At 41.0% G+C, this 12,826-nt stretch overlaps 1 protein-coding gene across 1 annotated transcript; it reads left to right on the forward strand.

The window, feature by feature from the left end:
• The first annotated feature begins 622 nt into the window (after positions 1 to 622).
• LOC124277283 (basic immunoglobulin-like variable motif-containing protein) lies at positions 623 to 12,621 on the forward strand. Its single transcript, XM_046712935.1, is given in 10 exon segments — positions 623 to 675; positions 3,662 to 3,930; positions 5,473 to 6,081; positions 7,243 to 7,372; positions 7,918 to 8,013; positions 9,658 to 9,762; positions 10,183 to 10,228; positions 10,231 to 10,412; positions 10,840 to 10,923; positions 11,906 to 12,621. Coding segments are annotated over 9 exon segments (1,863 nt in total). The 5' UTR covers positions 623 to 675; positions 3,662 to 3,671; the 3' UTR covers positions 12,258 to 12,621.
• The last annotated feature ends 205 nt before the right edge of the window (positions 12,622 to 12,826 follow it).

Genomic DNA, 12,826 nt, shown 5'->3' on the forward strand with positions numbered 1-12,826 from the left:
ATATTTAATATGGTGATAATATTCTCGGTGACATTTTAAAATGGCGTTGTATGGCAACTATATCTCCTCCATGTCAATATGATGAATCTATGCCTGTAGCATCGTGATAGGATTTATTATGCAGCTCATCGATTCAGAAGAAAGTGAACTGCATAAGGACTACAGTAAATACTTGATTGTGATTGGTTAATCAAAGTCATTCAGAGGTATATAATCACGTTACTACGCGTTCGGTATTAAATCAGATTTAGAGCTATTATAATTTTGTTATATACCTCTGATTTCCCAACACAGTATGTTTATCTCCTAATTATGAATTGATCACGTCTTTGACTGACCTAAATTCATTTAAATTAATGCTCACATATATTACTTTTCACCAACCTTATGCTAAAACTTTGACCCGACAAAATTTCTTTTATATATGTTTCTAGTTGAAAGGAATTTGACAATTGTTCACTGAGAAGTGGCTCTATTGATGACTAGTCACTATCCATTACCGTGTGAGATGCGTGATTGAGTGTCCCTGGCGTGTATTCTGTAGCCAGTGTGGGTGACTGACAGGCTATACCTACCTGTACAATACAGGTACTTGTCATATGACGACCAGGTTAATGCTTCGTGTCGACACACACTGCCGAGCTGCTCGCTGAAACATGTCTGTCTGATTACATGGTAGGTTTATTGATAGTGGGCTGGCTTTCATGATCACAAGACTCTAGTACCGGTATATTGAGTTTTGATTCTTTATAAAAATACCCAAGAATGATTTGAACTGATTAAGAGTAGGTGTTCGATCCACAAAGCATTAAGAGTACTATGATATTCATAAGCCAATTGTAAACTTTGAGTTACGACAGGTCATAATGTTACATATGCCTTGTCGGGACCCTGATCACGGAATAATTAATTTGAATAATTATTGTTGAAATCTTCATCTGCCCCCTACTAGGCAGTCCGTCTTGGAAATGTGTATGTGGTAAAAAATCAACCAGATATTTTTTCAGATGTTTATTTAAGGCATATAAACAGAGAATGAACACATATGTTTACGTTCCGATTTACATGGAATGCAAAACATATGGCTATTTCATTCCTAGTGTTGTGTGTCTCATATCACATATATATCACTTAGATGATTCATTATCGTGGTTTACCACCAATCTGGAAGCCAATATCCATGAAAATAGTGTTTATATTATATTAATAAAGTACAATTATTCAACTACATAGATCTAACAAGAATTTACACCTGTGAAGATCCAGGTTAGAATTAGTCTTCAGCAACCCGTCATGATCGTCAAACTCACTGACTTGGTTGACATATGTCATTGTATCCCAGTTGCGTAGGTCGATGCTCGTGCTGTTGATCAATGGATTGTCTGGTCCAGACTCGATCACTTGCAGACCGCCGTAATATAAAAAGTAACATACATAGCTGGAATATTTCTGAGTGCAGGGTTAAACAACAAACAAACAAAGAAACATACAACAAGACGTTATCTCTTGCCACTGCAAGCTACACATAAACAGAACAGCTTTCTCCAGCTTGTTGTTGCAGGTGCCCGTGAAGGTTCGGGTTAGAATATTTGCCTTCAGTAACCCATGCTTGTCGTAAGAGGCGACTAACGGGATCGGGTGGTCAGGCTCGCTGACTTGGTTGACACATGTCATTGGTACCCAATTGCGCAGATTGATGCTCATGTTGTTGATCACTGGATTGTCTGGTCACTGGATTGTCTGTTTATAGCTGGAATATTGCTGAGTGTGGCGTAAAACTAAACTCACTCACTCACTGTTGTTGCAGGTGATCATGTCCCAGTTGTGTAGGTCGATGCTCATGATATCTATCACTGGATTGTGTTGTCCAGACTTCATTATTTACAGACTGCTGCTTTGTAGCTGAAAGACAGCTGCGTGCATGTTAAGCCAAACAATAAAGCAACAACAAACTCATAAATAGTATACACTTAATCCAGGCCAATTTATTTTTAACTCAGTTTGGCATTATGTTTATATTTTTATGAAAACTGTGTATAATCTTAAATATTAGTCGTTCATGCAATTGAAAAGATGTGCTTCGAATGTGACAGTGGTATTCTGCTTTTCAAACAGTAATACCTAAAGGATCAGATTCACCAGGTTTCTGTATAGTGTAATGAAAGACGATCACACAAAAATGTCCTTAAATCGCATTTTTACGGGATGTAGTGTAATGTTAGTTATTGTATGGAGAACCCTGTGTACAGATATGTGACACTATGTTTCCTTGTGTCTGTCATCTACTGTGTGGGGTGTCCATTAAATGTTGATCTTTTCAACAACAAGTGGGTCATGTCATTGGGGTGGCTGCCCCAAGTATGTGATTACTGAGCCGACTTAGTGTAGATAATACACACACACAGCTGTAAATCTCTGTAACAACCTTCACGGAATGTCAGGGCTTTGTAGCGACATTCATACAGAGTATTATAAATATTGTACTTCATCCATCGATATGTTATAGAAAGTACTTGGGTAACCCTGAAACCTCTACAGTCCTTAACTAACTCTTAGACCACTATAGTCCTACTCTAATTCTTAGACTACTGCAGTCTTTGTCTAATTCTTAGACCACTATAGTTCTTGTCTAATACTTAGACCACTATAGCCCTTGTCTAACTTTTAGACCACTACAGAGAGGTGCCTTATGCTATTTTAGGGGATTTTTACAATTTATATTTTTTCTGTTTCAATGGCATTCCAAATCCCAGTTCCAAAGTATTGTTTTGAAAGCTCATTAACTACTCTTTGTTTTCAGACAGACAGTAAGATTACATAGAAGATTTCTTATCCAGTTGGATTTAGAATATGAGTTGTTGATTTGTTCTCTCACATTTGTAGGGACTAGGGGGAGTTGCCCTCAACTGATTTGCTCTAGTTATTAACCAGAATCAAATAACTGTGTCGTAAATGTACAACACAGGTAGTATGCCATCATTGGCTGATAGCCGGCACCGTCGGCTAATATCAGCATTTTTGAAGAGCGCTGTGCCGACAACTGACCAATGAACACATAACATGTTCCATGCATTTACATAACGTTTCAAACTGTTTTATTAAAAATATTTTCGCCCGATGAAGTTTGCCAAAGTTGGGCCGATGATGCACCTGACGTCGGGGTCGATGATGGCATGCTACCTAGGGTTGTCGCACGACAAACAACACATTGGTTTGCATCAGTCCTAGTGTAGAGATACAGATTCATGATAGCCCTCCCTTTGACAGGTACCCATTTTTAATGTACCTTGTTGTATAAGGTGAGAATTTATGGATGTGTACTTCTTAGTATGACGGACACAGCACTTCAGAATATATTCTTACTCCTAAATCAGGTGAATGGAAACCTAGGAAGCAGATAGCTACATGAGTACATGTGCAACAACTCACTCACTCACTCACAGGGGCGGTGGGGTAGTATAGCGGTTAAATCGTTTGTTCGTCATGCCAAAAGCCCGGGTTTGATTCCCCACATGGGTACAATGTGTAAAGCCCATTTCTGGTGTCCCCCGCCGTGATATTGCTGGAATATTGATAAAAGTGATGTTCAACTAAATTCACTCACTCCCTCCCTCACTCACCATGACTTTATTTATACATGTATTTATTCATTTATTCTCAGTTATGACATCATGGGGAACTGGAAATCTAAACCATACATCATTGATGAGTATGACTCGGATGACTTCGAGGATGATGAAGCTGTAGCCAATCAGAAAGAAGAAAAGGCTGATGACCGGGTAACAGACACAAATGGTCAGAGTGCTCCAGCAAGTGTGGATGTGGTCAGCAGTCTGGTGAAGGAGGTGGAAGAGCTACTTGGTCACCTTGCCAACCAGGACTACCAGGCAGCCCATGAGGCGGCCATCTTGTTACAGGGGCTGAAGGCAGGTGAGGTATTGTCTCACAGTCTTACACATATCTCCTTGTGGTCTACCTGTAACTATACAACACTGATCATTTCAAACATGTGAATTTTCCACGGATCTGCAGATTTCCGGGGTTTTGGTTTCATTTTGAATGTTTTTGAGATCGATGTAAATCTGCAATAAAAGACCCCCATGACCCCCGGCTAAATTTTCAGTGTATTTTTTTGTGCTTTGCCGTTTTCATGTCAGTAATTTGTCACAATTCACAGAGTCCATTCAACAAATAGCATGTGTTTTTCATCTATTTCATATTTCTAAAGTCTTCACATTTACAATTGTGTCATGAATTCATTATTCATTGTGAAAAAAGATCCTTAAATGTGAAAAACTATTTGATATTTATGTTTTGTTTATATTGGTTGTACGGATCCAATTGCAGGCATTGAAATCCTCACTTAGATCTAGCGATATCATTATTTTGATGTGTATTCATGTGATGCCATACACCTCACATCGCAGTTGTCACAACATATCTTGATAATGCAAAATATTTTGCAAATCTAAATCTTCTGCATGGCAAGATTGCTGTGATTTAAAGTAAAACGTGTCCGTTTACATGCAAGAGAAAAGTGTGATCCTGTGATTTGTGGATTAAGCTGTTGCAGTGGTGTAATAGTGTGTCATTTTCTGAGTACTGATCTGTTGGAAAAGATTCTGAAGTTATGTAACAACTATTTTGTTTGATAGAAAGGAATTTCTTTTAAAAATTTACACTTCTTTAGAAAAACTGGGAATGAACGACAGCTCTAAGTCTCTAAATCTGTCATTATAAGTACTGACTGACTGAGTTTGGTTTTACGCCGCTTTTAACAATATTCCAGTAACATCATCTTTAGAAAATTGGCTTCACATTGAACGATGTGGGGATTCTAACCGGGTCTTCGGCGGCGATAGCGCTTTAACCATTAGGCTACCCCACTGCCCCATTATAAGTAGAATATGCCACCATCATAGAATGATTATTAGCTCTTTGGATGTTTTTCTGTAACATATTTATAGGGCCGGTGGGGTAGCCTAGTGGTTAAAGCGTTGGCTCGTCACGCCGAAGACCCGGGTTCGAATCCCCACATGGGCACAATGTGTGAAGCCCATTTCTGGTGTCCCCCGCCGTGATGTTGCTGGAATATTGCTAAAAGCGGCGTAAAATCAAAACTCAGTCAGTCAGTGTAACATAATTATAATACTCTGTGAGAACAAAATATGTCAAGTGGAATGAACGTTTAAACACAAGATTCATAAAGGAAGAATCATCTTGAACAGTGACCTGCATTTTGGCAGGCAGTTAACTTCATTATTCCTCAGCAAAAATTGTTCTGTTTGGATTCAGAATTACCATGTTTTCTCCAAACATAAAGATAATTGCTTCAACTTTTTAAGAAAAAAATTTAAAGTGGGATTGTAGGAAAACTCACATTTATTTTCAATTTTAACCATCACAAGCCACCAACTTTCCTTTGTACATGGTTTGAGAACTTCATGTAAAGTTCATTATTCTTCCACTAAGGTTCGTCAGAAGCAGTGACAACAACCAATGGGGATTCCTCTCACAGAGCAGAAGAAGGTGGACCAGTTACTCCTAAAACTGGTATACCCAGAGCAGGCAAAAGTCGACTGAAAAAGCCAAAGCCTGTATCCACCAGTGCACTTGACAAAAGTGAGGTGGAATCACCTTCAACTAAGGGAAATAACTCTGATGACACTGCAGAACATGATGCCCAGGTTGAATTAAAGAATGAGAAAAACAAGTCACTATCAAACACTAAACCAGAAATTGATTATATACCCAATGATGACCTAGTATTTGATGAAAATAATTTAGCAGGGAATTTACCGCCATCATTGCAATATTCTGGAGATCTGATGAGCAAAGAGGAAATACATGCTCAAATTGTGACGGAACTCAAACGACAAAGTTTATCAAAATCTACATCAAGTTGCCGTAGTGAGTCAACAGGTTCTCAAGGCAAGGGAGATAACTCTGACGCAATGTACGGGGACAACAGGTATGTGTTGGAGAATGGTGCCAGGACGCCGGACAGTGTTAAGGATTTGGTGTGGGAGATTGACGTGGCCGATATCTCAGGCAAGAAAAAATCCAGCAAGAAACAGTCAGGTGGGTTCATGACACTGTCTAGCCTCTGTTTGAAGTTACACAAACCAGTGACGTAATGACACTGACAGAGGGATAGACCAGGATCTATCTATTTTCAAGTCTGGGGGAGTCTTAGTGATAATTTGGGGGATCCAAGACATGAACGTAGGAGTTGCAGACTTGCGAAGTGCTTTTTGCTTTCTACACAGAACCATAAAAAGGTTTAATATGGCCAGTTCGAAACAAACAATTAAATAATCAAGAATGAATGTAAAGCTGAGATAATTACGCATTGTCGTTGTATCATAATCGAACACCTGTACTTGTGATATGCTTTGAGAAGGTCCAAGGTCCAGGAATTAGGATAGCAAACTCACTGATATGTGTATGCTAACATTTTAGAAAAAAGAACTGACAATGTAGTTATCAATTAGGAACAGGTATATACCATCAAGTTCAGAGAATCTCATTGTCAGTTTTACCTCTACATCCATGAAAGCTTGTTTTTATGTATCTATACCAATACTGCCACATGGAATGTTCATGGTGTGTCTATCAAAGGTCTCATGGTCCTTAGTCTAGCTTTACTTGTTGGGCATCTATTATATATTGCATTATCTGTAGTTTTAGATTTGCCATTCTCTTTCCACAGAGGTTACTTCTGTCATATCTTCCTACGTAACGTGACAGGAGTAACCTCTGTGGGAAGAGAATGTAGATTTACATGCTAGTTTGACATCTGTTATATTCTGTTGTAGTTGTTTTTACTGCCCTTTGTTTTTGCTATATTCTGGGTTTATGTGTCATAAAGGTATAACTTGTTTTAGTCACGATGAAATACTGCAAGTGTGACAAGAAATCTTAACTCACTCACTCACTAAAAGTAAATTTTTAGGTTACCGTATTACTAAATATGGTTGCATAACGTAGGTTACCGTATTACTAAATATGGTTGCATAATGTATTGCCAGTCAGTGTTTGCAGTTTTATACCGGTATGTACAATCCTGACTCTAGGACAATTGTTGAATCTTCAGACGTTATTGTGATTAAGTTAAAAGATTAATTGAGGTAGGACTGTAATGTAATGTGTAGGAAGTGATAATGTCGTCAAAACGTTGTAGAGATAACGGTGATGTAGATGTCCTGTTTTTGCAAGTATAAGGGAGATAACTCCTTCCAGGTATCCCAAGTCTCAGGACACCAAGCGTCAGACACGAGAAGGGGGATGTTACCGAACTTTACACGCCCTCAAAGGTCATGGCCACATATGAGGACATTGCACAGAGGAAGGTCCTTGATATGAAGCGATGGTAAGACTTGACCTACCAGTCTTTTCTGTCAAAACTATGAGTGAGTGAGTGAGTTTAGCTTTACGCCACACTCAGCAATATTCCAGCTATATGGTGGCGAGTCTGGACCAGACAATCCAGTGATCAATAGCATCAATCTGCACAATTGGGAACCGATGACATGTGTCAACCAAGTCAGCGAGCCAGACCACCCAATCCCGTTAGTCACCTCTTACAACAAGCATGGGTTACTGAAGATCGATATTCTAACCCGTACCTTCACAGGTCAATTTCCTTAAAAGAGTACAAATCTATAATCTTCTGATGTACCTTGTGATCTCTTTCAACCATGGCCCCTAAAGGTTGAGGCATCATGTACAAAATTGAAATCTGAGTGCTTAACACTTTAAAAAAACACCTTTAATAATCAGAGGTGGATTGTTACTGATGCTAGCAATTACAAGTTTGTCTGGCCCAGATGTGTACATTGTCAGGTCACTGGAATATATTTTAGTGCAGCATGCAACAACACTCACTCTCTTACTCAAGTAAATGTTGCCATACAGGTGCTGCATCAGTCGTCCCCAGTACAAGACATCCTGCGGGGCCTCGTCCCTCGTCTCCTGCTGGAACTACCTGTTCAGTACCTTGGGACAAGGCAGGTGAGTTGTATCTACCTGTTCAGTACCTTGGGACAAGGCAGGTGGGTTGTATCTACCCGTTCAGTACCTTGGGACAAGGCAGGTGAGTTGGATGTACCTGTTCAGTACCTTGGGACAAGGCAGGTGAGTTGGATGTACCTGTTCAGTACCTTGGGACAAGGCAGGTGAGTTGGATCTACCTGTTCAGTACCTTGGGACAAGGCAGGTGAGTTGTATCTACCTGTTCAGTACCTTGGGACAAGGCAGGTGAGTTGGATCTACCTGTTCAGTACCTCGGGACAAGGCAAGTGAGTTGGATCTACCTGTTCAGTACCTTGGGACAAGGCAGGTGAGTTGGATGTACCTGTTCAGTACCTTGGGACAATGCAGGTGAGTTGTATCTACCTGTTCAGTACCTTGGGACAATGCAGGTGAGTTGTATCTACCTGTTCAGTACCTTGGGACAAGGCAGGTGAGTTGTATCTACCTGTTCAGTACCTTGGGACAAGGCAGGTGAGTTGGATCTACCTGTTCAGTACCTCGGGACAAGGCAAGTGAGTTGGATCTACCTGTTCAGTACCTTTGGACAAGGCAGGTGAGTTGGATCTACCTGTTCAGTACCTTGGGACAAGGCAGGTGAGTTGGATCTACCTGTTCAGTACCTTGGGACAAGGCAGGTGAGTTGGATCTACCTGTTCAGTACCTTGGGACAAGGCAGGTGAGTTGGATCTACCTGTTCAGTACCTTGGGACAAGGCAGGTGAGTTGGATCTACCTGTTCAGTACCTTGGGACAAGGCAGGTGAGTTGGATCTACCTGTTTAGTACCTGGCAGGTGAGTTGGATCTACCTGTTCAGTACCTTGGGACAATGCAGGTGAGTTGTATCTACCTGTTCAGTACCTTGGGACAATGCAGGTGAGTTGTATCTACCTGTTCAGTACCTTGGGACAATGCAGGTGAGTTGGATCTACCTGTTCAGTGCCTTGGGACAATGCAGGAGAGTTGGATCTACCTGTGAAGTATGTCAGAGTACCTGTGACTGTCATAGGTCCTACAGCTTGTTCAGTTTGACCTGATCAAGTGAATACTAATGCATTGCATGACCGTGTCACAACTGGTTCGGTCTATTATTGTGAAGGGGTGCACCTTTGTCAGTTGATTGTCAACATGCCCACACAGCCGAGACTAGGTCGCCGTTTAACATTCTCTGCTCCCCTATTTAATGAAGTTAACTCGACCTGCCTATTGACCTCCCGGGTCATGCATATGTAGAGTAGCTCAGGTCAAGCTGAACAAGCTGTATGTTCAAGTAGATGTAACATTAACATTGTTTCGTATGTTTCCATCATGTAACAAGAGCTCTTCCAGGCCCCATTCCTGATAACAACTGCAGGACTAAGGTGACTGTAACTCTCTCAAGACCTACTGTTATAGTACTATGGTCACTTAGTGTAACCAGAGCCTACAGTATCTCATCTTTGTGCGGGGTGGTGGGAGAGTCTAGTGGTTAAAGAGTTCGCTCGCCATGCTGAAGACCCGGGTTCGATTCCCCACATGGGCACTAAGTGTGAAGCCCATTTCTGGTGTCCCCTGCCGTGATATTGCTGGAATATTGCCAAAAGGTGTAAAACAAACTCACTCACTCACTCACTCATCTTTGTGCAGCCTCAACCCCATCACACAGGAGGAAGCTCTGGTCATCCTGGGATTCCAGCCACCCTTCAGCGAGATCGGGTTTGGCCCCTTTACAGGGAATATAACACTTTTAAGGTGAGTCATGACTTCCTCGGCTGTCTTTGGGTTCATGAGTTGAGGGCTGATGTGGACCCCCAGAACCAATACATGTATCCCTTGGGGACATGGGGATAGAGTGTATTGGATACTGGGGGCATATCCAGGGCCTAGATTTTCAAAGCTCTCTTAGTGCTAAGGTAATCGCAAGTGCCATACATTAACATTAATTTACGACTATCTTAGTGCTAAGAGAGCTTCTAAAATCTAGGCCCTGTCCTTGAACTCATGAGAGAGAGGTACTGGGGACCCATTTTGTTGTGGAATTCCTTGGAGAGACAACAGCATGTTGAGCATACAACAGATGTAGACAAAAGATAAATATGCAAATGAAACTCATCTTTACATTATTGGTTAATTAGAACTTCAAACTGACAGAACTTATTTTAATTTTCACAGATGGTTCCGTCAGTTAAATGACCATTTCAAGGTCAAAGGGCGCGCTGTTACTACATGTATAAACCCAACGGAAAGAACCGGACGTCTGGGGTCACGTCAGACGACGCTCTCCAAAACCTGAAGACGGGACTGAAGGACCCCAACACTGCCTACATCTACCACTGTCAGAACCACTACTTCTGTCCTATAGGCTACGATGACACGCCAGTGCGAGCAGACGCCGCCTATAGGTAACTCAGTGTATCATACAGCGGCTAGTGTTAGCCATATATCAATACCAAATCTGATATCGTGAATATAAATATGCAGATAAAGTTGCCAAGCAGGAACTACTTTTATTCAACCTACATTGATGAAATGTTTCCTAGCTCTGTAAATTGTAGTTATATGAAACAATCAGGTTGCCTTAATATCGTATTTGCAGTATGTGATATCAATGTTTTCCTAATTGTTTCTACACAAGCCATTTTCAAATATAAAGAAGTAGCAATTGACATGTTTTGAAAAGGGAGCAAAATTTGTATCACATCTAGATACGGGAATATATGGATGGAGATACGGATCATATCACACGACCAGGATATAATCAGTGTGTCTCTATGAGGTATTACAGGCATATTTTCATTGATGATTTTCTTGTGTTTTTTTCCATGTCAGTGGGCCCCTGCCTCAGGAGGAGGTCAACACATGGATACTGATCGGCGACCCCAGCGCAAGCCATCCCAGCATACACTGCAAAAGGTAGGCACTCTTCAGCAAATGGAAATCTTTTACAATACTTGTCTGCATGAAGGACTGAGGACTCCTTAAGACGATACTTCAGATTAAATTACCTCACCTCACTGAATCTCAAGTGAGTTTACGTCACGTCGAGTTTGTACACCAACCGGTGTGTGTGATAATCTCTGAAACCACTAGATCATGAGTGAGTGAATGAGTGAGTATAATTTTTAGCAATATTCCAGCAATATCACGACGGGGGACATCAGAAATGGGCTTCACACATTGTACCCATATGGGGAGTCGAACCTGGATCTTCGGCATGACAAGAGAACGCTTCAACCACTAAGCTAACCCACTGCCCCTATGGATATTTAGAAGAATGGTAGACCCAGGTCTTTGGCATGACAAGTGAACACTTTAACCACTAGAGTACCCCACTGCCCCCAGTAGATCATTATTATTATTATTACATGATATTTATATAGCACACTAACCACGTGACTAGTACATGCTCATGAAGCTAATATTTCATGTGCTTGTTCCCACCAATGATGACAAACAATTGCTTCAAGAGGTTCAAATCCTATATTCCATATGGACACAACAAGTAATCAGATTGACAGTAGTGCTAGAGTGGTTATAAAATAATCGGTCAAATTATCGATCTAATCAATATTCATAAAAAATGAAACATCAAATAAAACTTTCTGGTTCTTATTCTTATGTTTTTTAAATCAAGACATAAACAAATGATGCAGTTTCCTGACTCTCTGAACTGCAGTGTAAACAACATAACCATGTGCGTGTCTCAACTGGAAGTATCTTCGATCGTCTTTCCTATTTCATTTGCACAATGGTATGATCATGTGCCGTTGTTGGTGAAGATTACAATTACAATTGATTATTGATTGATTACTGAGCTCCAAGTATGGATCTGGATATTGCAGGCAATGGCAGCACTATCTGGTGGTCTCTATATTTTCATTGTTTCTGTTCCCAGATGGTCGGACATCTCCACAGATCTGAACAACCAGTCACCTGACTTCCTGGATATCCGTCGTCTGTACCGTGGGCTGCAGAAGAAGAAGACGAAGAAGGTTGGTAGGAACCTCCACTGTATCATGACGTTTCAGAAGAGTCAGCCACTTCCTTCGCGCCGGACAGGTATTCCCCGTGTTTCTGGACTTCCTGTGCGACGGAATGGAAATGGAAGTAGTCCGGTCGCCAGTGCTGGAGACGCTCTTCTGTCGCCAGTTGCAACCCAAGACATGAAGTACGGGAGACTGGATGAGCAAGAGTTCAACTATGACGAAGACAGTGACAGCTTTGAAGATGATGTAGACACAGACTGAACCCATGTCTGAACACTACACATGGTGATAATCTGATTATATCACCTTCCATGGATACGTCTAGCAATGTCTCAACATCACTGACAACATATGAGATGGCCATTTATTGATCTGATGTTCATACCATTTTCAGGAAACCTGTACTCAGTGTCATTGTGGAGGGGGGGTCAAGGAGGTAATGAGAGATAAAAGCATAAAATAACTTTGCATTATCAACTGCCAAGAGTGCAGTTCACGAAAGAACGGTTTTGTATCCACATTGACTGTAAATTGTCAAGCATTGTTGTCTTCAGAGGTCATGTCCTTCCATCTTGATCTTTTCAGTGTTTTCAATAGTCTTCCACTTCTAAAGTTCTATAAATGCTTGTCGCTGACTGGGTTGACACATGTCATCGTATCCCAACTGTGTAGATCGGTGTTCATGCTGTTGATCATTGGATTGTGTGGTCCAGACTCAGTTATTTACAGATCGTCACCATATAGCTGGAATACTGCTGAGTGCGGCATTAAACAACCAACCAACCAACCAAATCTATAAAGCATCCAAAAGGGTTACATAAACAACATGT

This window comes from Haliotis rubra, unplaced genomic scaffold (assembly GCF_003918875.1).
Source record: "Haliotis rubra isolate DU_JTF1 unplaced genomic scaffold, ASM391887v1 Scf22, whole genome shotgun sequence".
NCBI classification, from domain to species: Eukaryota; Metazoa; Mollusca; class Gastropoda; order Lepetellida; family Haliotidae; genus Haliotis; species Haliotis rubra.